A 24,051-nucleotide genomic window follows, 5' to 3' on the forward strand; every position below is an offset into this window, starting at 1 on the left:
GCCGCTGACTCGGGGGCTCTGGCTCACTCAGGCAGAGTGGAGGGAGGGGCGCGCAGTGTGGGGCGGGCCTGCGGCGGCAGAGGCCGGCATGACGTTACACCAGACCGAGGCGCTCCGTGCGCTTTCCCGGGAAAGCCGTCCCTGGGTCCCGCGACCCCGGCAGTGGCGGGGTGCACAGGCTCCCCGGAAGGCGGGGTGGACAGTGACGTGCACTTGCACACAGGCTTCGTGGCGGCGGCAGCAGGAGCCCCAGCGTCCCACGGCCGTCTCCGGGGTCCGCGCCTTTAGCCGCGGCTCGCGCCCGTCTCCGGCGCTTCCCCAAGCAGCCCTCTTAATGCCCTCTCCTCGCGCACCAGGAAACAAAAGGGAAGAAAAAGTCTCTTGCCTCTTCGGCAGCTCCAGACCCTTTCCCCGGACTCCCTCCGGGCTAGCCGTGGTGCACTAACCCCTTCAGGCTCTCTTCCTGCCGCCAGCCCCAGTCCTCTCCCTGCGCTCCGACTGAAACCCGATACCCGAGCCTCAGCTCCCAGCTCCGCTCGCCCCGGCGGCCGAGCAGACAAGCCTCTCGGGCTGGTGTGTGCCTGAGGGCACCGATCCTCTGTGCCAGAATCTCTCCGCTTTGCTCTCCACACCCCTGTTGCTGTGCTCTCCTCCGCTACGCCGAAGCTTTCCCCCTCCGCCACCTGCAGTCTCCGCCCGCGAACGGGCTTGTAGTGTGTGGAAACCTTTCCTCCTTCACGGCTCCCTCCCACTGGTGCAGGTCCCGTCGCTATCCTTTTGTCTCTGTTTATTCTTTTTTCTTTTGCCCTACCCAGGTATGTGGGGAGTTTCTTGCCTTTTGGGGGGTCTGAGGTCTTTTGTCAGCTTTCAGTAGGTGTTCTGTAGGAGTTGTTCCACGTGTAGATGAATTTCTGATGTATCTGTGGGGAGGAAGGTGATCTCCGCGTCTTACTCTTCCGCCATCTTCCATCCATGAGGACACATTTTTGTATTTTACATTTTCTTAAGATAGAATTCCCCAAAGTAGAATTATTGGGCCAAGAGACTGACATTTTCAAGGTCCTTGATATATATCATGCAATTATCCTCTTACTAGAAATGTGTGGGATAGTCATTTTTCTTTTTTCTAATTTACTGGAGAATATTAAGTTTTAAAAAACATTTCAGCAAGTTACCCGATATTACCAAGATGCTGATACATGAGCTAGCTAAACCATCAGTGTGCTTTTTGCCTTTGTTTGGAATTGATAGCAATTTAGCTAGGTAGAATGAATTTTCTCAGCAGCTCTGATTGGTAATTTGAGATGTGTATAGTTTAATACAATGGTAATACAAATAAATGCTTAAGAACACCACTCAATTATCATATGACCCAGCAATTCCACTCCTGGTCATATATATGGAAAAGACTAGAAGGGTGGGATAGGGAGGGTGGGAGGGAGATGCAAGAGGGAGGGGATATGGGGATATATGTATAGTAAAGCTGATTTACTTTGTTATGCAGCAGCAACTAACACAACAATGTAAAGCAATTATACTCCAATAAAGATGTTTTTTTAAAAAAACAGAAAAAAACCCTCTAATTTGAAAAGATATAGAAGTTTTCAAATATTTTCACATCAGGTAAAGGATGGAAAATATTTCCTGTGGTTGTCCCTTTCAGATAAAATTTCCTAAGCTACTCTCTGGGTTTGGGTGGGGCAGCGTCCTAGGGTTTCTGAGAAAAAGTATTGATTTGATTCAAGAGCCGATACATAAAAGCAGATTGTTTTGTGTGCTCGTTTACTAAGTGTTCATCCACTTGTCATGGCTTCAAGGAACTGTAGCACTTACAGATGAGGGCATCCATGTGGCAATAGGAACTAAATTGGTCTAAGTGTTTAAGTCTCAATTCATTGTCTGAGAAAAGTACTTTGTTTTGACCAAAAAACCTAATAGGACTTCCCTGGCGGCACAGTGGTTGAGAGTCCGCCTGCCGATGCAGGGGACACGGGTTCGTGCCCCGGTCCAAGGGGATTCCACATGCCTTGGAGCGGCTGGGCCCGTGAGCCATGGCCGCTGAGCCTGCGCATCTGGAGCCTGCACTCCACAACGGGAGAGGCCACAACAGTGAGAGGCCCGCGTACTGCAAAAAAAACCCCAATAAAAACCCAATAAATCAGGCCATCTCCAAGAGCAAGACAGTTTTCATAATTCCTGATACTAGGCTCTTCCTCCATCTTTTTGGAAGGCATCAGGGAAAACTCAGGAGAGCCTTCTAGATTCCTTAGCTATGGGCATGGAAGTCCAGAAAGTAGTGCAGGAGTTTCATTCCTCCAACATTTCTTGGGTGTCTGCTCTGTTTAAGGAATTGAACATACCTAGCTACACATTAGAATCACCTGGTGAACTTCTTAAAATAGAGTGTCCCAGGGCCCCTCTCTGACCTGCTAAATCAGAATCTCTGGACAGTGGTGTTCTAGAATTAGTATTCTTTTGGTAGATAGATTTGGGAACCATCAGAGATGGGAGAGAAGGAAAAGGATGGAGAGGGAATCTTGAGCTATGCAAAACAGCATTTGCAAAGGAAAAGAAGTTGCAGAAGGAAAGGGAGATCGTCTGTTAGGTGATAACAGAGGATTTCTGTGGGTGAGAAGTAGAAATAAGCTGCAAAGGCGGGTTGGGGATGGATGATGATGATTGTATTCCACTGAATCCATTCAGTCATCCTTACTGAACTTCCTCTCCCAACTCTGTTCTTTCCTCTGGTTACAGCAACGAGCACATGTGGATCATTCATTCTATGTCAGACACTGTGTTAAGCTTTTTTATGTATATTAATTCATTTAAGTCTTCCAAAAACCTAGAGTCATAGGCTCCACTGTGTTCCCCATTTTATAGATGAGGAGGTAAAGCACAGAGAGGAGAACTAACTTGTCCAAGGGCTCTCAGCCTTGGTGGAGCCAAAATAAAACCCAGGTAGTCTGGCTCCAGAATTAATGCTTTGAACCTGTCTCCTCTCCCCACTGCTGTCCAGGGAGCTGTATCCACCATCTCATGACAACAGAGTATTGTGCAGTATGCATGCTATGTAAGATGCAGGGGTAGCACAGAGAAGGGAGTGATTAATTCCATCAGAAACTTGGGTGTGTGTGTGTTAGGAAGACTTCATAGGGGAAGGAATAGCTGAGTAGGGTGCTGACAAATGAATAGGAGTTTGCCATGTGGACAAGGTAGGTAAGAACAGACCTGCCAAAGGGAATGGCACTTGCAAAATCATGGAAGTAAACGCAGCGTTTGTTTGGGGGGCTCAGAAGCAAGCTTTTGAAGCAGGGTTGTGGCATAATCAGAGAAATGCTTTGACAAAAGCCCCTGCGTGGGGAGAGCTGGAGGCAGGGAGCTGAGTGTGGGATTCAGGCCCATTTGCAGGTGGAGGTGATGAGGCCGGCAGGCAGGTAGGCACAGCCGGGGGACATGGAAAGGAAGGGATGAAGCTGAGTAATGGCCAAAAGACCTGGGGGTAGCGTAGGTACTCCGTAAGCATTTTTTTTTTTTTAACATGAGACAGATGAATCAGAGACAGAGCATCTGTAAGGGAGAAGTTGCCAGGTTTCGAACAAGAGCCTGTGGGAGACTCACATAATGTGATTAACAGAAATAAGGCAGGTGGAAGAAATGGTTTCAGGAGCAATACATTCTGTTCGGCATAGGAGAGTTGGAGATGGCTGAGGGACACCCAGTTTGATGTGGGAGTCATGCTCAGAGAGGTGGTATCTGAAGCTAGGTCTGTGAACGAGCTCACCGAGGGAGGATGGCTCCTTGCGTGTTGAGCTTTTCTGCTCTGCCACTCTCCTTTAAAGTGTAACACGGAGTGTTGATGTTGATGTTCTCAGCTGCTGAGTGACAAGGGATGGCTGGAGTGTGTGCAGGGTGCAAATCCCTAAATAAAGACAGAGCAACCTCACGTCCACATCTGACAGGGGTGCCAAGTGGTGCCTAAAGGTTGTTTATTTAGTGTGCATGCAAATGGCAAAAGTGTCCATCCATCGCACTAGAGAAATCAGGCTCGGATTTGAAGGGCCAGGTGTCTGTGGGCACAAAAAGATACAACTGCATAACCGTTTCTGTAAATCCCCGGTACCTTTGTTTCTGACATCGTGGAGAAGTGTGTGTTGGTGCCGAGTTTCAATTTCATCGTCGGACACTGTGAAATGGTCTCGTTTGCATGTTCCCGGTGTGATGTGAAGGGCTTCAGGTATCCATTTACATTTCTACTCATACTAAAAGCTGTTGGAATGGCATCCCAAATGCCCCAGCCACAGGCATCGGAGCCTGACTTACCTTCTGCTTGAATTTCCCAGATATCAAAAATAAGCCTTTTGGTTAGATAATGAGGACTGGTGTTAGGCATACAGTGGGGCCGGGAAGGAAAGCCATCGTCAGAGAAGTGGGGTGAGGATGAGAAAGCAGGGGAAATTCTTGTGACCTCCAGTGGTGATGCTGAAAGCTGTCCTGAGATAACTCTGTAGATACTTGATGTTGTAATCGTCCATGCATCCTGCCTCAGTGCCAAGGCTGTGAATGGCTAAGGTACACAGCCTCATGTTGATGTCATTTGCAGCCCCTAAGGCACCCTGCCATGTGAAGACATGAAGTTCAGTGGATATTTCATTTTTATACCAGATTGGTAGATTTGAGGGATGGATGTGTCCCCGTGTGTGGTGTGAATGTAAACAGTAAGACACTCCTGTCTCCAGATTGAAGTTCTGGGATGAGTGTCTATCAGAGGATGAGAGGAATCGGGCGAATGTCTTCAGACAGGGGAGCAAGTGTGATCCTAACATCATGGGGGTGGCAAGGTGCAAAAATAAGGAAGGAAAGTCTATTTCTTTGCTTCCCACTCTGGGCCAAGGAGCAGATGGCAGATTTGACAGCCGTGTATTTAGCAGAACTGTCACTCTGGAGCAAGCCATCTTGCCAAGTTGGCAGCAGCTGTGTTTGGGAGTGTGGGAGTTTATTAGGCAGGAATTTCAGGCCCTTGGAGGTATGGTCTCCCCATGCAAGCAAATAGGGGAATCCACACGATCATTAGGACCAGTGGGTCAGAGTCAACTGATTCATCTGGAAAACTGAGGCATAAAAGATGATCGGGGGTAATTTTTTTTTTTTTTTTTTGCGGTACACGGGCCTCTCACTGTTGTGGCCTCTCCCATTGCGGGGCACAGGCTCCGGACGCACAGGCACAGTGGCCATGGCTCTCGGGCCTAGCAACTCTGTGGCATGTGGAATCTTCCCGGACTGGGGCACGAACCCGTGTCCCCTGCATCAGCAGGCAGACTCTCAACCAGTGCGCCACCAGGGAAGCCCGGGGATAATTTTTTAAAATGAAGTGAGGAAGGGGGTTATCTAGAAAATTTTATTGGTTCTCTACCTTGTTGTTGATGGTTTTGCTCTGAAAACCTTGGTATCTGCTTTTAATGTTTGGAACAGCATTGAATAGCAGAAAGAACTCTCATCTGGGAATCAGCAAATGTCTCTGGGTTTTGCTACCAAGGAGGCTCATTAGTTCTAAAATTGTTACTAACAATAAGCCCAGAGAGGCACTGAGCCTGGGGCTAGAGATAAAGTCATGAATAGACATAGCTCCTACCCTCACTGGGGCAACAGAGGTAAAATGTGATATTTTCTCTGTTAGGGCGAGGTCCAGAGTACCACAGAAGCACAAAGTGAGGGCAGTTCTCCAGTGTTAGAGGTCAAGAACAACTTCTTGGGGGGAAGTCAGGCCTAAGTTGAAATCGATGGGTATACAGGATGGAAGGTTACCAGGAGCAGGTAGATGAGGCTGAGTGTTCTGGAGAAGCAGAACAGTATATGTAAATCCCAGAAGCAGAGCGTGGCTGGAGTCTTAAGTGGAGGGTGTGAATGTTTGGGAGGGAGAGTGAATTCACAGGGTTGGCCTTGTGTGCTGACTTCAGGAATCTGAACTATATTCTGAGGGCATGAGTGACTCATAATGATTTTAAAGCAGAGCGTCCTATCTGCACTTAAAATATATTCAACTGTTGTATGGGGAAGGACTGGGTAAGATTAGACCAGAACATAGGAGGCAAGTTAGGAAGTTTCCTGGTAGACTAAAGAGGAGGGATAGCCTGAGTGAAGGTAGCACCTGGGGGCAGGTGGTGGGAATGGAGAAAAGTGTGTTGACTTGAGAAACTTAAGGAGGGAGCTTTGCAGGGATTTGGGTACTGATTGGACACGGGACTGAGTAAGAGGAAGGAGTTAGAAGGGCCCTAGGCGGTGGGGTATGGGTGGTGGGTGTGGTCGCTAGGGGTGGATACTGGTGCCATTCACTGAATGCAGATGCTAGAGAGGCACAGATTTGAGTTAGGTATGTGTTGTTTGTTGCAGGGCAGGTTCTGAGAAGAAACAGACTCTGAAATGGAGGTTTGCTTGTGCTTTAGGAAGTTCAGGATCAGTTCTGGGGTGGGAATGAGATAGTGAAGGAAGCTGGGTTGGGCAGTGGTTGAACTGCAGTGCAGTTACAACAGATACCTCAGTCATTTCTCCAAGGAGTTGCGGAGCTGCAATGGCCCTCGGAGTTATCCTGAGTTGGGGCAAGGGGCCAGGACTTTGCAACATCTTCATCAACCACTCACTGGATGTGGGCTGTGCTGGGAAGGGGCCTTGACTTTGGACAAGGGCAAGTCCTGGATCACTATTCAGCTGAGAGCTGTTGCTCATCCCCTGTCTGGCAGTTTCAGGAATGTGACCTTTGGCCGTGGAGGGGGATCTGGGTTGCACACCATAGTAGCCACTGTGGGATCATGATGTTAAGTAAACCAGTGTCTCCGGGCTTTCCTCTTCCTGTGGTCAACAAGAGGGAGTTGGATGAGTTGTTTGCTGAGGTCCCTACATACCTGAACATTCCATGAGTCCGAAGATTGTAGAACTAAGAAACTACCAGATTGAATTCACCTGTTTCTAACAGATAGAGAAATGGAGGTTCTGAGAGATGAGGTGCTTTCTGTAAGACAGTGAGTTAGTGGTGGAGATCTCTTAGAGTGTCTGTCTTCACTTCTGCTTCTCCGGAGGACTAGGGCTGAAAGCATCCTCATTTGTGCGGAGATGGGGTGATCAGGCCTTTGCTTTCCTGTGGATGTAGCTGGAGAATTTGGCAGAGATTCATTAGGGTCATATCAAATTAACATATTCTGCGCTTGCTTAAAAGTGGGTCAGCATTTATGCTTCTCTGTTAACCTTTTTCCAAGGCCTGTCTCTCCTCCCTGCCCTCCCTGTTAGCCTGTTCAGCTCACCTTTCCAAAGGCAGTCTGTCTAGTGCATTTTGATACAGCATTTTAGTCACTTGTATTTCTTAGTTGTCTCTGAGCTTCTTGGGAACAGATAAGTTAAAGACATGCGCTTCCTATGATCACAAGGAGGAAAAATGGTGTCTTTCTGCATGTGACTGAGGTCCTGATGAGTGGAGTATATATGCAAGTCCGCTCTCACCCAGTCATTTGTTTTATGGCTGGAGTAGCTGAATCAAAGCTATGCTATTATACTCCACGGTGATGACAACCACTTCTTCCTTGTTTTAACATTGACTGCATCAATTCATTCTCTAGTTCCTTCAGCAACCGCAGCATTGAAATAGTTGTATGTGCTTGGTGTGAAGGACTCCTGGCAAACATAATAGAGATGACAGTCTGAAAGGGGATTCAACAGTTATCCCCATACTATTTCCATGTCTTACTCCAGACATGCAAAGAGCTTTGCATTGCTTAGAATCAGAGCATTTTTATTCTGTGGAATCTACTGGAGTTGGATGATGCCCCTGAGGTCATTTTGTTGCATAGCATGAATGTCTGAACTGTTTTTCTGTTTTATTACAGCAAAATGTATCTATGGAGGGAAAGTCCTTGCAGAAGGCCAGCGGATTTTAACCAAGAGCTGTCGGGAATGCAGAGTAAGTTTCAATCTTATGATCCCCATTACTTGTAGGGAAGGAGATGTGGCCTTTAGGTAGGAGTCTGGAATGGAGCATATTGTCCTGAGTGGATCACTGAGGGGAAGGACTCTCTGGTGGGCTTGAGTCCTGGCTGTGGAGTTCCCAGCCACTGTCATTGTGTGGTTAGCCTGTGGTCAGCCGTGGATCGGGTAGCCTTGGGAAAGACTGTTAGGGAAGGAAGTGAGAAGGGGGAAGGGAGCTAGCAGCTACCATGAGTCAGGGAGGTTGTCAAGTGGCCCTGGGAAAAGGTTTTGATTCGGTGTTGGGGCAATTAGTCTGTGATATTAGTTGTGGACAGTGCCACCTCTACTCCTAAGAGTCTGATACAACGTTAGACCACTCCTCTGTCTCCTGCCCCATCCCGAGTATTTCTCAAAATAAGAAGGGTAGAACCATAGATCTCATTTAAGACTGTACTTCAATTAAAAAAAAAATTCAACAAACATGCATTGAGCAACTGCTACTTACCAGCATGGTACTAGGTTCTGGGTGTACATCAGTTAACAAAACAAAGTCCTTGTCTTTATAGAATTTGCAGTCTGGTGGGGAGACAGGCAGTAAGATACAAACAAATAAATATACAAGATGCAGCTGAGCCTTGAACAACACACGTTTGAACCGTGTGGGTCCGCTTATGCACGGATTTTTTCCAGTAGTAAATACTGCGGTGCTACACTATCCGCACTTGGTTGAATCCCTGGATGTAGAACCGTGGATATGGAGGAATCACAGGTACAGAGGGTTGACTATAAATTATGTGCCGATTTTAGACTGTATGGAGGGTCGGCGCCCCTAACCCCTGCATTGTTCAAGGGTCAACTATGATGCCAAATTCTATGACAAATACAGAGCAGGTTGAAGGGGTAGAGAGCTTTGAGGTGGGGATGGATGGTTTGGGAAAACCTCTCGGAGGAGGTCATATTTGAACAAAGGGCTGGATGAAGTGTGGGAGCTAGCTGAGCACTTAATTGGTTGAGGTGCTGTCCCAGAATGCAAGAGTGAGAGACAGAGGGAAAGAAGGAAGAGAGGGAGAGCAAATTCAAGGAGGTGCCTTCCAGAGCTGCCACTGCCCCACAGCGAAGCAGGCCTGGTTTTGAGGGGCATCTCCAGGGAGGCTGGCTGGAACTACGGTGTCTCAGAATAGACCATCTCTCCAAGTGCTGTATCCTATGGCATTTCATTTGCTTTTTGTCACATCCCTGGAGAAAAGAAAGGAGTGTATTTGAAAGGTTGAGGAGAATGAGGCATTTAGAGATAGGTTGAAGTTCTCCGGGAACTCGAATCTGGTTCTTTTTGGGGAGCTTCAGGGGAGGGAAGGCTCTTTCCTGTCTCCTGTCTCTCATTGGCCAGAATCTACCACAGGAGTTAACTCCTTTGAGCCTCTCCATTGTGTTTCACATTTGCTCTTTCTTGGCTGCCCCTGGGAATGGTAGAGATTCCATGGGTCTGGACCGTTTGGCGGGTATGCAGGTGTGGTGGTCCTTCTGCGTCAGTGGGGACTGTGGGGTGGACTCCTTAGTCTGTGGCAGAGGTAGAGATGGTGTGACAGTGAGGGCTCCATGATCTGTCAATCAACCATGGGAGCTTCCAAAAACCTGGGAGTGGGGAAGCGGGTGGGTGGCTCCCAACGTGCGGCTGGACATTACCACATAGGGATGGTGGGTGGATTAAATGAGATAAAGCATGTGAAGGACTTCATTGGTACAAAGTAAGCCCTCAACACGTGTGAGCTGTTTTGCTTATTCCACATGACCACACATGTCCTCCCTGAATATAAGGCAGATGTCACGTTCTCTGTAGATTGTTTCACTTCTGGGGGAGGGAAGGTGATTTGGACTCTAAAACCCTTACTTTTTTCTTCCACCTCAAGGGAAGTTGGGATGACTAAAGGCAGTCTTACCCACTCTGCTGATGATCCCAGTATCCACCCTGCATCTGTCACTCACAACTAGCAACCCCCTTTACATATTGGGCAGAAGTAGTGGGTAACCCTGGCAAGGGTCACGATTGTGACTTGATCCCTGGTATCAGCAGAGAGGATCAGGGCAGACACCATCTGAGACCTCTAGAAGATATGGGTGTGGACTTAAATGCCAGCATATTGGAAATGTACTTAACATGATTATTGGCACATTGTAGGTACTCTCCTTGCTCTGGTTCATCTTTTACTGCTTTTGTTTTGTTATGGTTTTATAACTTAGGAAGAAGTTGGGGCAGACAGTTTATTCTCTGCATATGTGGTTTGTGTGCATGTGAATAATTTCAGCATCTTTTAAAAAGTCATTAATTTCTTCATTTATTGCCTTTCTACAGTTATTTACTCAATACTTTATGCACAGAGGGAAGCATCACTGACAATAATATTTAACATTTCTTGAATAAGTATTTTCTAGACACTGTTTAAAACATTTGAAACTTTATCTAATATAAACCTCATAATAACCCTGTTATTAGGTAGGGGTAGGTAGCATTATTATCATCCCCATCTTACAGATGAGGAAATTGAGGCACACATGATCAGAGTCACATAGCTAGTAAAGGAACCAGTTGGGATCTGAAGCTGTGTGGTCTGAATCTACAGCCTCCTCTCTTAGCCTCTCTACTGCCAGTCCTGATGGTGTTAGACTTGCTTGGAAATAGTTCGCATTTTTGAATTGTAGAAGGGTGGATTCAGAAGGATTGAATGATCACTTTTCAGTCTATCTGAGAATACCAGATTGGTCAGGCTATGGCTCATTGATTCCCTTGATAAAGGGTAGCATTTATAAAAGGCCAGAGAAGAGCTTTGGGACACATTTAATGGATGTGGTCAGCAGGGAGAGAGGGTGACGGGTGTAGGATGAGAAGGCCTCGGGTCTCTCTCGGGCAGCCTTTTGCAAGATTTAAGCCTTAATGCCCTAAGGTACCTGTTGTATGTGATGAATTAACTTCTCTCCTAGACATCTAAAATGGTCTTGCATAAGTGCTATCCTTGGGAGAATTTAGCAAATAATTACTCAAATAATTGGTGTTCTATGGTTCAAATGCAGATCCTCAGTTGACAAAAGACTGCCGGTGATCCACGTGTTTCATTTTCCTGGGATCATTTCAAAGCTTCAGCAACACCGGTTAGATAAGAAACAAACTTTTGTTTTCAATATTTTCACCAAGTGATTCCAGAAGTTAACATACTGTTTTGTTTTGTTTTGTTTCTTTTATCAAGATGAATAAACTCTCCTAGCAGTCTTCATCAGTTTTGTCCAGTTATTGCTGCCCTGTGACATTATTTTAGGCTAGCAACATTTTTTAAAATTTTACTTGGGCTTCCCTGGTGGCGCAGTGGTTGAGGGTCCGCCTGCTGGTGCAGGGGACACGGGTTCGTGCCCCGGTCTGCGAGGATCCTGCGTGCCGCGGAGCGGCTGGACCCGTGAGCCATGGCCTCTGGACCTGCGTGTCCGGAGCCTGTGCTCCCAACGGGAGAGGCCACAACAGTGAGAGGCCCGCGTATCAAAAAAAAAAAAAAAAAAAAAAAAAAAAAAAAAAAAAATTTACTTAAAGATGTGAGTTTTATATGGTATTAGAAATTCACGTTGAAGCATAGTGATTAGTAAAGAACTTGAAAGTGTTTATATTTGATCAGTGACATAGTGACAGTTATTCTAAATGAGAAAGAATGGATGAATTATATTTTGCCACCAATGCAGAGTTCCAAAGGTCATAAAATAACATACCACAATCAGGAAGGTTTAAAAATGTTAATCATCAGATATTTATTAGAGTTTGAAAATAAAGTAAAAAATGGTTTATGCCAAATTATGTGGCTGGACCAAATGGATTTGGTGGCACTTATGTTACTGTAATCACAGTTCATATTATTTTCAAATTCATGCAAAGGGGTTTGTCTCTGAACATTTGGAATTACGGTCTTACTCATTAAATATGTTAAAGGTTGATTGGAATTGTTGACTGCTTTAATCAGTAGTCAAAGCAACCTTTTATATGTAAAAAAAAAAGAACCTTTCATGTGTAATTATTTTTTAAAAAGCCTTCTGTAGCATTTTTATTTATTTATTTTAATTCAAGAATTTATTTTTAATGATCATAACAAACCTGTAGAAATCAGGAAAACGATAATGATGTTTTTGCAGTACGCGGGCCTCTCACTGTTGTGGCCTCTCCCGTTACGGAGCACAGGCTCCGGACGCGCAGGCTCAGCGGCCATGGCTCACGGGCCCAGCCGCTCCGCGGCATGTGGGATCCTCCCGGACCGGGGCACGAACCCGCGTCCCCTGCATCGGCAGGCAGACTCCCAACCACTGCGCCACCAGGGAAGCCCGGTAATGATGTTTTAAAGTACACAGAATTTGGGCTTCCCTGGTGGCGCAGTGGTTGAGAGTCCGCCTGCCGATGCAGGGGACGTGGGTTCGTGCCCCGGTCCGGGAGGATCCCACATGCCGCGGAGCGGCTGGGCCCGTGAGCCATGGCCGCTGAGCCTGCGCGTCCGGAGCCTGTGTCCAGAGCCTGTGCTCCGCAACGGGAGAGGCCACAACAGTGAGAGGCCTGCGTACCACAAAATAAATAAATAAATAAATAAATAAATAAATAACACAGAATTTGAAGCAGTTTGCTGAAGCTTGTTGACACCTGACACAAAGATAGGGGTTTTAAATGTTTTCAGATAGCTACCAAAGAGATATTACTGCATGCAGATTTTTAACTTGTATTTACAAACATTTCATGTCCAAAGCATTGCAAAATGAGTCTTGATTTTTTCCCATGTACCAAAAACACATTCACCTTAGATTTCAGTGACAAATGTAGTGTTTTTAATATTGCTTTTTAAAATAAAAGCCAATACTTAAGATATAAAATTTGGACTATAGAGAAAGGAAGGAAATATAAGGAAGTAAAAGAAAATCACTCCAGAATCTCACTGCCTAGAGATAATCTCTTTTAACAGTTACATTTTTTTGACAGCAAGAGTGAAATTTATCTCATCGTCTTAGTTGAGATTCTCCTAGAAGCAGACCCTGAGCTCAGGATTTTAGTACAGTGATTTATTAAGATAGTGCTCCTGGGAGGAAGAAGTAAGGGTGTGGGGATGCAGGCTTGGGCAGGGCAGGCAGTTCAGCAAGGGTGCAATTTTAGGTGAAAGGTCAGAGGTACCCTGCTTCACCTGGGGTTCTGAACGTACCCCAGCTATCGTCTCCCCTTGAAGTAAAGAACCTCCCATGCCTGTCAGTCACTGGCTCTGGGCCGTGGGGCTGGGGGTTGTGGAACTTGTAGGTAACTTCTGGCTCCCTGCCAAGTGGCTCCAGTGCCCAAAGGGACCCTCTGAGGGTTGAGAGATGAGCCATTAGCCGAAAGGCATTTGAAGTTGGGGGATGGGCACAGTGAACTGATAAAAGGGATCCAACAGAGTTCACCATTCATGTTTATGCAAGGAGGCAGTAGATAATGAATAAATACATTAATATTGAAGGATTGAAGTCGAGGAAGCAATGGTAAGTAATTAAGCATTGTGTTTTCCTTTGCATTCAGCTTATGCTGCTGATAGTGAGGTTATTAACATCCATTGGTTGGTAATAATCGGTTTGATTCCCTGTTGCAAAAGCTGAGGTACAGCTGATAGGCATACTGCCCTTAGACTGGTGCTAGCTCTTGAGGCCAGGTGCCATCCAGCGTAGCCTGGATTGAGGGGTGAGAGTGGAATGTAGCTGAAACGGGGACTGTGGGCGAATAGCAGGATCAGTTCTCAGCATCTTAGGGCCAGTTTTAAGGTAGGAGAAAAGCAAGAGATCTAGATGGCTTGGGACAGATCAAGAAATGAAGAGCAAAAGGGAACAAAAGACACAACAAGGAATGCCTTGGCTGAAATTTATGAGAAAGGGGAGGAAACCATGGTGCCAGTAATCCAGATGATGAGTAGTTGGAAGTTAAATTACATTTGACATTCAAAATTATGTTCATATTTACGAATGGATGTGCCTAATATAGTGGGAGTTCTGCCAAACCAGGGGACCCTGGAATGACAGCATATCTTGGAGATGGAAAAATCAGAATCTCCCCCTTCCTTTCTGGTGGCCCAGCTCCATCCTATTCTCCCATCTGTGTTGAGAATTACCTTTTGGACTTAAATGAGCTTGCTTCTTGGTTGACTTAACCATGCAGTTAAGAATGGGAGAAAAAAGCTTAACATTTTAGATAAAATAAGGGACTCGCAAACCCTTTTTTATAGTAACTGTTGAGCTGATTTTAAAAATTCAGAGTGAAACTAAGTATAGATGCTAGTGATGTCAACAAAGAGGGACCTTTGGTGAAGTGAGGTCCTAAAGATTCACCTGCTGAATTTTTAAAATTTTATTGTAAGTGATTTTATTTATTTCTAGGGAAAATCTAGTGCTCATCTAACTGACCCACTTTCAGTTCATCGTACCTGTATACCTTGGTCCTTGCTGGTCCCTCTGCCAGGAAAGTCTCTTCTTCCTTATCTTATTCCATTATTTAGTTCCTTCAAATGTGGCATTTTCTTCATAATTTCTCCCCACTTGGGCAGAATTAATTATTCTCCTATGATGCGTTACCATAGCATAATTAGAGCACATTTTTTTAGGACTTACTGTATTGTATCATGGTTTCTAGTTTAAGAGTTTTGTTTTTTTTCTCCCTCCATCCAAACTGTGAGTCCATCAAGGGCAAGGAAGATGTCTTATTTATCTTTGGGTTCACAGTGCTTGTGATCCAGGGCAGTGCCACAACTGTCTCATAAAAGCTCATGAGAGCTCATTGTACATAACTTCCCAACTCTGTGGTCAGTGATGTCATGTTGGTAGTTCACAATGTCCGGTTATTGACACCACAGAAATCAGCAAATGCTAACTTTAGGGTTCCCCCATCCAATAGTCAATCGTTAAAAATTTACCAGCTCTACACTGTCGGTGACATTCTGCTATATAGAAGATACTCAAAACGCATTTGTTAAAACAAAAAACAAAAAAGAAAAAAAAAAACCCAATTGTTGAAATTGAGGCTCTTCTGATATAGAAAGGGAAATTGGCCTTCTCTCTTCCAGGAGTCTCATCAGTTTAATTTGCGACTTTGTCATTATCCTGGGATTCCTGGGATTCCTGTTAAGTATTGTAGGTTGTTATCACCACAGGCTATTAACAATGAGCATTTATGTTTGGATCAGCAACTAAAAATATGAACATTTTTTTGTTTCCTGATTATTTGGCTTGCAGGGTGGAGTTTTAGTAAAAATTACTGAAGCATGCCCTCCTTTGAACTGCTCAGAGAAGGATCACATTCTCCCAGAGAATCATTGCTGCAGCGTCTGCAGAGGTAAGAGGGCTTGGTGATGGGGCTTTGGGTGGGGATGGAGGGCAGGGATTGAAGGTTTAATGACTAGTGTGATGACAATAACAATTGTCCAAAACTCTGCTGCTTAGATATGTGTATATGCTATTTACCGTCCTCAGTTATAGTCTTATCAATTGTAAAACGGGGATAATAATCCTATCTACTTCATAAGACTGCTGTAAGGATTAAACGGGATAATGCATAAGCACCTAGCATCATGCCTACCACGTGATAAATATTCAGTGAACCATGGTTCCTATAATAATGATAGTTCCTGCATCATTATTGCATTTTTTTCTCATGAGTGGGATTGGGAAACTTTCTTATCAGCTCTTTCCATGGGCCAATTCCCCTATCTGCCAGAGGATGACATACACTGAATCCTTAGTCATAGATTTATATACAGCTTTTTTACTTCCTGCAAGGAAAAAAGCTTCAAGTAAGTAACACTTAACTGCTAATTAATGCACGAGCAGAAATTATTTTGCTGCCTATTCCTGAAATTCCCTCTTTTCCAAATTTATTTCTTCAAATCCTCTGGATCAAATATCACTTCCTCTCTGAAACTTCTCACCCAGGCAGAATTAAATAGATTAGGAGAATCTAAAATTGATTTAAAATCTTACAAAAAAAAATCCAGTTAACTCATTGCTATTATTTTAAACCTCTACCCACCATACAGTCTTCTCCACATTCTCACATATCCAGTGAGTTACATTCTTTTTGGTTTACCTTGGAAGCGTCTAGAGTTAAGAAGCCAGGAGCATAACAGTTTAGCTCAGGTTATATACTATCTTACTTTTTTTCTGTCTTTTCTCTAACACAAGCGTTGGCAGATATTTTCTGTAAAGGGCTGCAAAGTAGATATTCTAGGCTTTCGGGGGCCAGAAGGTTTCCACTGCAACTACTCACCCCTGCTGATTTATGGTTTCATTCGAGCAGGATCATTGATTATCCCACAGAAATTCAAAAAGATTTTCATTGCTCTGACCGAGTTTACAACAGACTGGGTACCACAGCTTCTGCTAGCACTTCTCGGGATGCAGAAACTTTTTTTTTTTTTTTTTAACCAATGAAGATGCTGAGAGATGTGACATCTCATTGAAAAGATGACTCATTTAAGGCTCCTGTTGCTAGCGACCTGGTGGCTTTTACCAAAGCTAAGTCAGCTTTGAGGGAAAAGTGGGAGACAGGAATAGGGCTTCATAGATGCGATCATAGCCAGGGCCAATCTGTACAGTTGAGGATTATCTTCTTCCTCCCACCTGCTTCCTTCTCAGCCAGGAAACTACCAGCTCTTTTATTTAGCAGCTGATGGTTTTTCTTGGAGGCGCATGTGAGTGAGGGAGTTATTTATGTCCCTTGACAAGTCTGTGTTTTAACAGGAACCAACGTATGTCTTTAGAAGAGATAGGGAAAAGGTGGGGAGGCTCTTTTCCTGGGAAGCGGGTTGAATGAAACCATTTGGGTATATGGATTCTCTTAGGTTTCTCCTATTTATTCCTATCTCAGAATTCAGACCCTAGAATGAAAAAAGCACTATTTTTGACTGAAGCCCTTGTCAGCACCATTTACTGTCATTACCTCCTTTCCTGTTGACCCATAGCAGAGAGGAGCCCAGAACATTCAGCCCACTTGTCCACATACTGGGACTTGCTCTGCACGTTGGACAATCAGAAAATGAAAAGGATATTTGTCTGGGCAGTGGGGTGTTCTCTTTTTCATAAAAATGTAAAATTTATGTGATGATGAACAAAAAAAATCCATCCAGATGTGCTCAAAGGTCCATTGTCTTGACCTATGCTCTCCATGAATTTTGCTCTGTGTCTCTTAATTCCAATTTATTTCCCAACAGCATCCTTAAAAGTAGCCTAAGAGTTTCTCACAATATTGTGGGAGATATTTTTCCCCTTTGACTTCTATTTGTCTTTTACCTTTTCCTCTGTGCTCGTGTTTTCTGAGTGGAGTCTTGGAAGATGAGGGGGGCTGGACAATTTTGATTCTAATTAGACTGGGAAAGCCCGCTGGGCCTCTTCTAAGGCACGTTATTCAGTGCTCCTTCCCCCTCCTCCTGGCCCCTCTAAAAACCAGAAAGTAATGAAAAGATGAGAAACGCTCAATTTCTATGTAAACTAATTTTTATCCTGCATATGGAGAGGCTGTACCATTTGCTTTGTGCATTGAGACTGTCTCCTGATTGGCAGGCAGCGAGCGAGCAGAGAGAGGTAAGGCTGATGGTCTGAAATACTTATTTCAGGGATGAGCACAGCGGTGTGATTTCAGCTGTGTGGTTTCTGCCACCCTGATATTATTGATTACAGACACGGAAGTGGCTGTAGCCTCTTTCAATACCTGTACTGAAGGCCCTTCAGTTAGCATATTTATCATCTCTCTTTGTCTTACTGGGAGTGTCAGGTCTTTAGTCTGAGGGAAATCACCCCTCAGTATCATCGCTCAGAAATCTGAGTCAAAACCTTTCTCCTGCCTGCTTGGGTTTTGAAGTTTTCCAAGGTTTATTTTCATTAGGTTTAGACTGGAATTCGAGAAAGCACAGACGGTGCTTTTTGCCACCTGTTGGTTGATCAAATAGTATCCATAAAGCTCTCCAACTTGGGGAAAATAACGCTTGTTTTAATGATTACATTTTTTTTTTTTTTTTTTTTTTTTTTTGTGGTACGCGGGCCTCTCACTGTTGTGGCCTCTCCCGTTGCGGAGCACAGGCTCCGGACGCGCAGGCTCAGCGGCCATGGCTCACGGGCCCAGCCGCTCCGCGGCATGTGGGATCTTCCCGGACCGGGGCACGAACCCGCGTCCCCTGCATCGGCAGGCGGACTCTCAACCACTGCGCCACCAGGGAAGCCCTAATGATTACACTTTATGAATCGATTCTTTGAATGTAGGAGAAAAGGGAGGGATGAAGATATGTTCTTACCATATAGAATAGTCCTGTCGTTTTCATGTCAATGACTGAAGGAAATTATTTTCAGTACCAGCTGAAGGCTCTGTTTCATCTGTGAAAGTGTTAAGACCCATTTTGCAGAGTTATAACTTGTTTCCTCAAGACCTAACGTGTTGGCTTGATTATGAAGCTTTTTTTTTTTTTTTTTTTTTTTTACTGAGTCATGCCCATTTTCTGATACGGTGGTATGGTGATACAGCTCCCTCCCCCCCTTGCTTCCATTCAAGGAGAGAGGTGCAGGTTATAGCTTTATACTGGGTTTTTCTCTTTGTGGGAATCAGACCTAAGACCTTCGAGTTAAGAATAACAGGCTCCAGCTGTTTTATACTGTTCATTGTATCAGCAGAACTGATATCCAGACTCGGTGCTTGGACACCTTGCCTCTTCAAATCTTGGGTAATGACAAATGCTGTAACTAACTTCTCTACCCTTCAGAGAAAAATGAAGGTAATCAGCTGAACAGGTAGTTATATCCACAGGGCTACTGGTGCAGTCAGGATGCCGTTAGGGACAGAACTGCAGGACGGTTAGGGAAGACACGTGCCAAAAGGATCAAGATGTTAGACGTTGGCAGGGAGAAGCCACTCTGCAGGTGCTGGGGTCCAAGGTCTCAGTCACCAGCGGCACTACCCAGAACAGCCCTAATCACTGGTGCAGTTTGTTTCTGATGCCTCAGGACAGTTTGTGCTGGCAGTATGAAATTTGCTTACCCTCATCATTACCTTGAGGTAATGGCTATAGCAGGAGCCCGTCTACTTAAGCATAAGGCCACGAGGGTGGAGAAAGGAGAGTGGGCACTGGAGTGACATCTATGCTTCTGTCTTGGAAGAAGTAAGTAATAAAAGTGTGGATGTAGCCCCAGCAGAAAAAAATGCTCATAAATTGCCAGTGCTCTCAGTTGAAGGGGGAACAAAAGCCAACTTGACTGTGTATTCTCAGGATTGCTCCAGGAAGACACACCAATCATTTGGCTCATCCCAGAATTCTTGCTACACTCCTTAGGGTTTTATTCCCTTCATAATAGGCTCCAATTTTATCTTCAGTGTTGCCAATGACTTTGGAGGGTTTGGCTGCATGTTTAAGATTTTCAGTGTTGAGGAAAAAGTTATTTCCAACATCTGTTCCCAATGTGTTTATCTGTAATTTTAATTCATGCCCACTTGCCTTGTCCTCTGGCCCAGGCTGAAATTAGTTGAGATTGTTATTTGTACTACTTAAGATTTTATGCCCTTCAGTTAACTCCTCCCAAAGAGGTGTGGCATGATTTTCTTTTTTTCTAGTCCTCACCATCATCTTAGATGAATTTGTAACTGAAATGGTTTTAGAGGATTTCAGTGTATTTGAGATGAAAAGAGACCTGTAAAAGAGGCACTTAATCAGAAGGTAAACTAGTGCCTATATAGAGGAACACATAGTTTATAGATGGGTCAGGTCCTCTGCATATTGATAGATGGAATCTGATCAAAATACCTGCAGCCGTGGGCCACAGTGGGCACTGGAATGACAGGGTTATATGCTCAACTGTTGAGGTTGGGAACAGAGGGCATTTGGAGAAGAGTCCAGTCTCAGGGAGCCCTTGAATTCTGTGTTCCTGAAAGTGCCACAATGGATCCAGGCCCAGGGAGCCTTGGGAAGGAGGCACATTGCCCCAGAGAGAAGACCTGAAACTAAGACCAGGCTGCCTTGGACTGGAAGGACCCCTAAGTGTTGACTATTGTAGAACAACCAATTGCTTTCTAAGACAGAACCTGTGAGAATCCAGAGCTCTGTCCCTAGTAGGCCCATTCCGATGTTACAACCCTCTGTCCACAGGAGCTAAAGGACTGTCCTCACCCCTCCAGGGCCCAGGCCTCTGTGGTATGTATGTTGGTTGTGGAGTACATTAGGGCATCCTGTTCCCATAAAGGATCTTTGGGCCGTATCCTTCCTATAGGGCCAGTCCATGGGTGGAGCTGTCTCCATACCAACTAGGCACATGGAGTATATTGTACTCAGTTTACCTTTGCTCCTTGTGACTTTCAAGCTTGGGCAAGCAGCAGTGATATGAGGAGTATTGGCTTTCTAGGATTTGAGTTAGTGTAGAGAAATCTGAGGTGCATTTTCAGATTGTCATTTCAAAGGTGACCTGCTTGACCTCTGGGGGATGCATTAGGTGGGGGAGATGGAGGACAAGCAGTGGTGCTCTATGTGGAATCGACCTTTATCTTAGAGAAGCTAACTCCTGCCCAAGGGTAGTGACCTATTCATTCCTTGCTGTGGAAGAAGTCACAGTAGTAAACCGTAAAGATGCTTATCCATTGTTGGATGGAGAAACCAGAGATGAAGCAGAATGGGTGGACGGTTTGCTGTACTTATAAAAAGGTACAGAGTGGGATCTGGAGAGTGGCAGTGTGAGGGCTTCATTACGATGGGCAGGGTTTATTATATGTAGATTAGGCCAATGGATTTAAAGAAAGCAAAGAGTTTTACAAGTGTTATTGATCTTTCACTGGCAATAGAACTCTAGATTCAGGACCACAAAGGGGAGTCCAAATTTTAGACCACTCCCAATGAAAGGAGAAAATATGGCCCCAACACTTAACGTTTCTTCTTTAGTTTCCTTGATCATGTCGTGGACACGTGCTGCTCCCTGTGTTTGGAACTCTTAGGCTTTGTCCAGTCAACCTCACTCATCCCTCGAATCTCCTTTTGATGCCTAGTGTTAGGACCCTTCTCTGTGATACACTCCAGAAGTACCTTGCTCCTCTGCATCACAATATTTCCTGTAACCCAACACTCAAGGGTAGACATCCCTGCTAGAGTGTTAGATGAGTGAGGGCATGTTTATGATGTTTGTGGCATTTTTGTTATATCCCTGTTGTCTAGCACAGTGGCTGGGCACACAGCAGGGGCTTAATATTTGTCAAGTGAATGAATCGTACTTCTGCCAGGAACAAAAATTAAGGAGGTGGTTGGAATAAAACCTGGAATCCCATTTCAGCAGATTGTATGTCTTCCTCTGAGCATCTGCTCATTTCCACCGCTCGAGTGTAAATAAGCTCCAAGGGGGTCTTACTCATCTTGGTATCTCATCCATGGATGGTGTTCTGTTGTGTGATGTTATTTTTCTTCTGACTCTGAGTCCCCAAGCAGCAAGTAATAATGGACTGTGTCCTGGAGAAAGAAATAAGGTTTGTTCCTTTGGAAAGATTCAAGGCATGTCAGGGACTAGAAATTGCTAATGACTGATGGAGTACTGGTCTCTTCAGGCCAGGGTTGGCGTTCCTTGAATGTCCCTTAATGATTAAAATTATGGCTGGGAGGTCGTGTAGAGTGGTGGAGAGAGACTGGGTATTAGAATCATATTTGGGTTTATATCTCTCTTTCACCCATCGCCTGCTAGCGACGTGACTACAAGGAAGGTAATTAACATCTTTGAGCCTTGGTTTATTCATGTTTAAAACACTCTTTTAATTCTAGTTTTGGAAGAGTGAGGATTTAGTCATTAGCTCTACAAATATTGGAGAGTTTATAATGTGTTGGATATTGCCTTAGGCACAAGGGAAACAAACTCACAGGGTCCTTTCCCTTGAAGAAGCGAGCTTCTCATGTGAAGACAGACATTCAAAAAATAAACACAGAAATTAACATGTAATTAGTAATTGTGATACCTGCTATAAACAAGAAGAATAGGGTGGTATGGGAGAGAGTAATGGGATTTTCTTTAGACCTGAGGGACAAGAAAGCCTTCTCTGAATAGATTATATTTAAGCTGGGACTTGATGACTGAGTAGAAATTATTCTGGCAGGGATGTTTCATAATGTTCTGAGTTGGTGGGATAAGCTTGCAAAGACCCTGAATCAGGAAAGAGACTGGAGTACTAGAAGAATTAAAACAAAGGCTGATACAATTGGAGGGAAATCACAGAGGGAGAGGAGAGTCTTGTTTGTTGTTTCAAATCGAAGTTAAGGATTTTGTATTTTTTCTTAAGTAAAATGGGAAACCCTCACAAGATTTTTAAGGGGTATTGTGACATGACCCAATCTGTTTTATTTATGTATTTATTTATTTAGGCTGCGCTGGGTCTTAGTTGCGACATGCGGGCTTCTTAGTTGAGGCATGAGGACTCTTAGTTGTGGCATGTGGGACCTAGTTCCCTGACCAGAGATTGAACCCAGGCCCCCTGCATTGGGAGCACGGAGTCTTACCCACTGGTCCACCAGGGAAGCCCCCCAATCTATGTTTTAAAAGGATTTGTTTGTGAGGAAATGACAGGCAAAAAGGGGAACAGGAAGGCAAATAAGGTGCTATCCATTTGAGAGATGATAGTTTGGAGTAGGATGAGTTTTTCTTCTTGCTGTGGAGTGGGGGAGAAAGAGATAGATTCCAGAGATATTCATGAAATAAAATTAATAGAACTTGGCAAGGGCCAGTATTTGAGGAGAGCGGACAAAGATGACTCCAAAAAAAAAAAGAAGGAAAGAAGAAGATGGTTTAAGTGGATACAGGTCCTGCAGATGCTTATGGAGAACTTGGAGAGCATGGATTTTGGAATTAAGATCAAGAGTTCAGTTTCAGTGAGCTGCGAGACAACCGTGAGGACATCCAAATGAAATGTCAAGTGGGCTATGGCTATAGTGACATAAAATACAATATGTAAAGTGGGACATGCAAGACAGTGTTATTTCCTATGCTTTTAGAGGGTGGTGTGAGCCTTTGTTATTGCTTCTAGAGAAGCATGGATGTTCTCAGCCAGAGGCCGGAAGAGATTGAGCACAAGAATTGGCCTAGTCTCAATTTTTCTTAAGAACAGATTGGCAGAGCCTGCAGTTGGGTCCTAAATGGGCCTATTTAAAAAAATTTTATAGGGCATAGCAGGAGTTGAGGTCCACAAACATCATCAGAGAATAATCATTAGTAGTTGTCTATGCCCCAAAGTATTTAAATCATAGAATAATAATTTTCTTAGTGGTCTTAACAAGAGCTTGAGTCAAATCATAACTCTCCCACTTCCTGGATGTGTTACCTTGGATAAGCTAGTCCCAACCACATTTTCCTAATCTGTGAAGTGAGGATAATAGTAATCTTTAGGGTTGCTGTGAATGTTTCCCTTACTTACCTAGCTGAGGTGTGTAACATGCTTACCTCTGTGTCTGGCAAATTAGAAAAACTCAATAAATAACAGCTTTTATAATAAAAGTGTTCTCTGTATTTGGACCAGTACTAGTTAAATGATGTCAGTGTGTGCTTCTAATTATAGGATGATAATTCCACAGACTCTAGAGCTACTTATTAAAAATATTCAAGTAAAATAACTTGAATATTGAGTAGGTGTGTGCGCATGTGCGTGTGTATTCTACAATCTGGTCACAGCTTCTGATTCTGGGAAAAAAAGACAGTGATTTAAGAAAGAGGGTGACATACATATATATGTATGTGTGTGTGTGTATATATATATATATATATATATATATATATATATATATATATATATATATATATATCTCCGTGTACTTTCACAAGTGTACTAACTTCTCTGAACTTCAATTGCTATATCTGTGAAATAGGGATAATAATTCTAGTTTCATAGGCTTGTTAAAAGAATTAAATGGAATAATGCATCTGAAACACTTCACTGAGTGCCTAACATATATTACACGCTCAGTAACTGTTAATCATTATTATTACAACTGTGCCAGATTATTTGAGGTTCTTTTTCCTCAAGGGCTGGAATTCCATTCTTCCCACTAGGATCTGTGTCTTGTCCCTTTTCAAGTTTCTACCTGT

General features: G+C 44.2%; 1 protein-coding gene across 3 annotated transcripts in view; it reads left to right on the forward strand.

The window, feature by feature from the left end:
• Window positions 1–24,051, forward strand: part of NELL1 (neural EGFL like 1) — a gene marked incomplete at both ends in the record, with an annotated part of 913,276 nt that overhangs the window by 198,604 nt on the left and 690,621 nt on the right. For all 3 annotated transcript variants that reach the window (XM_082626303.1, XM_082626304.1, XM_082626305.1), the window contains 2 exons: window positions 7,872–7,945; window positions 15,208–15,307. In XM_082626303.1, coding sequence (XP_082482429.1) covers window positions 7,872–7,945; window positions 15,208–15,307 — 174 coding nt within the window. The remainder of the gene's footprint in view (window positions 1–7,871; window positions 7,946–15,207; window positions 15,308–24,051) is intronic.

Source organism: Mesoplodon mirus (assembly GCF_964341445.2).
Source record: "Mesoplodon mirus genome assembly, chromosome: 7".
In the NCBI taxonomy this organism is placed as follows: Eukaryota; Metazoa; Chordata; class Mammalia; order Artiodactyla; family Ziphiidae; genus Mesoplodon; species Mesoplodon mirus.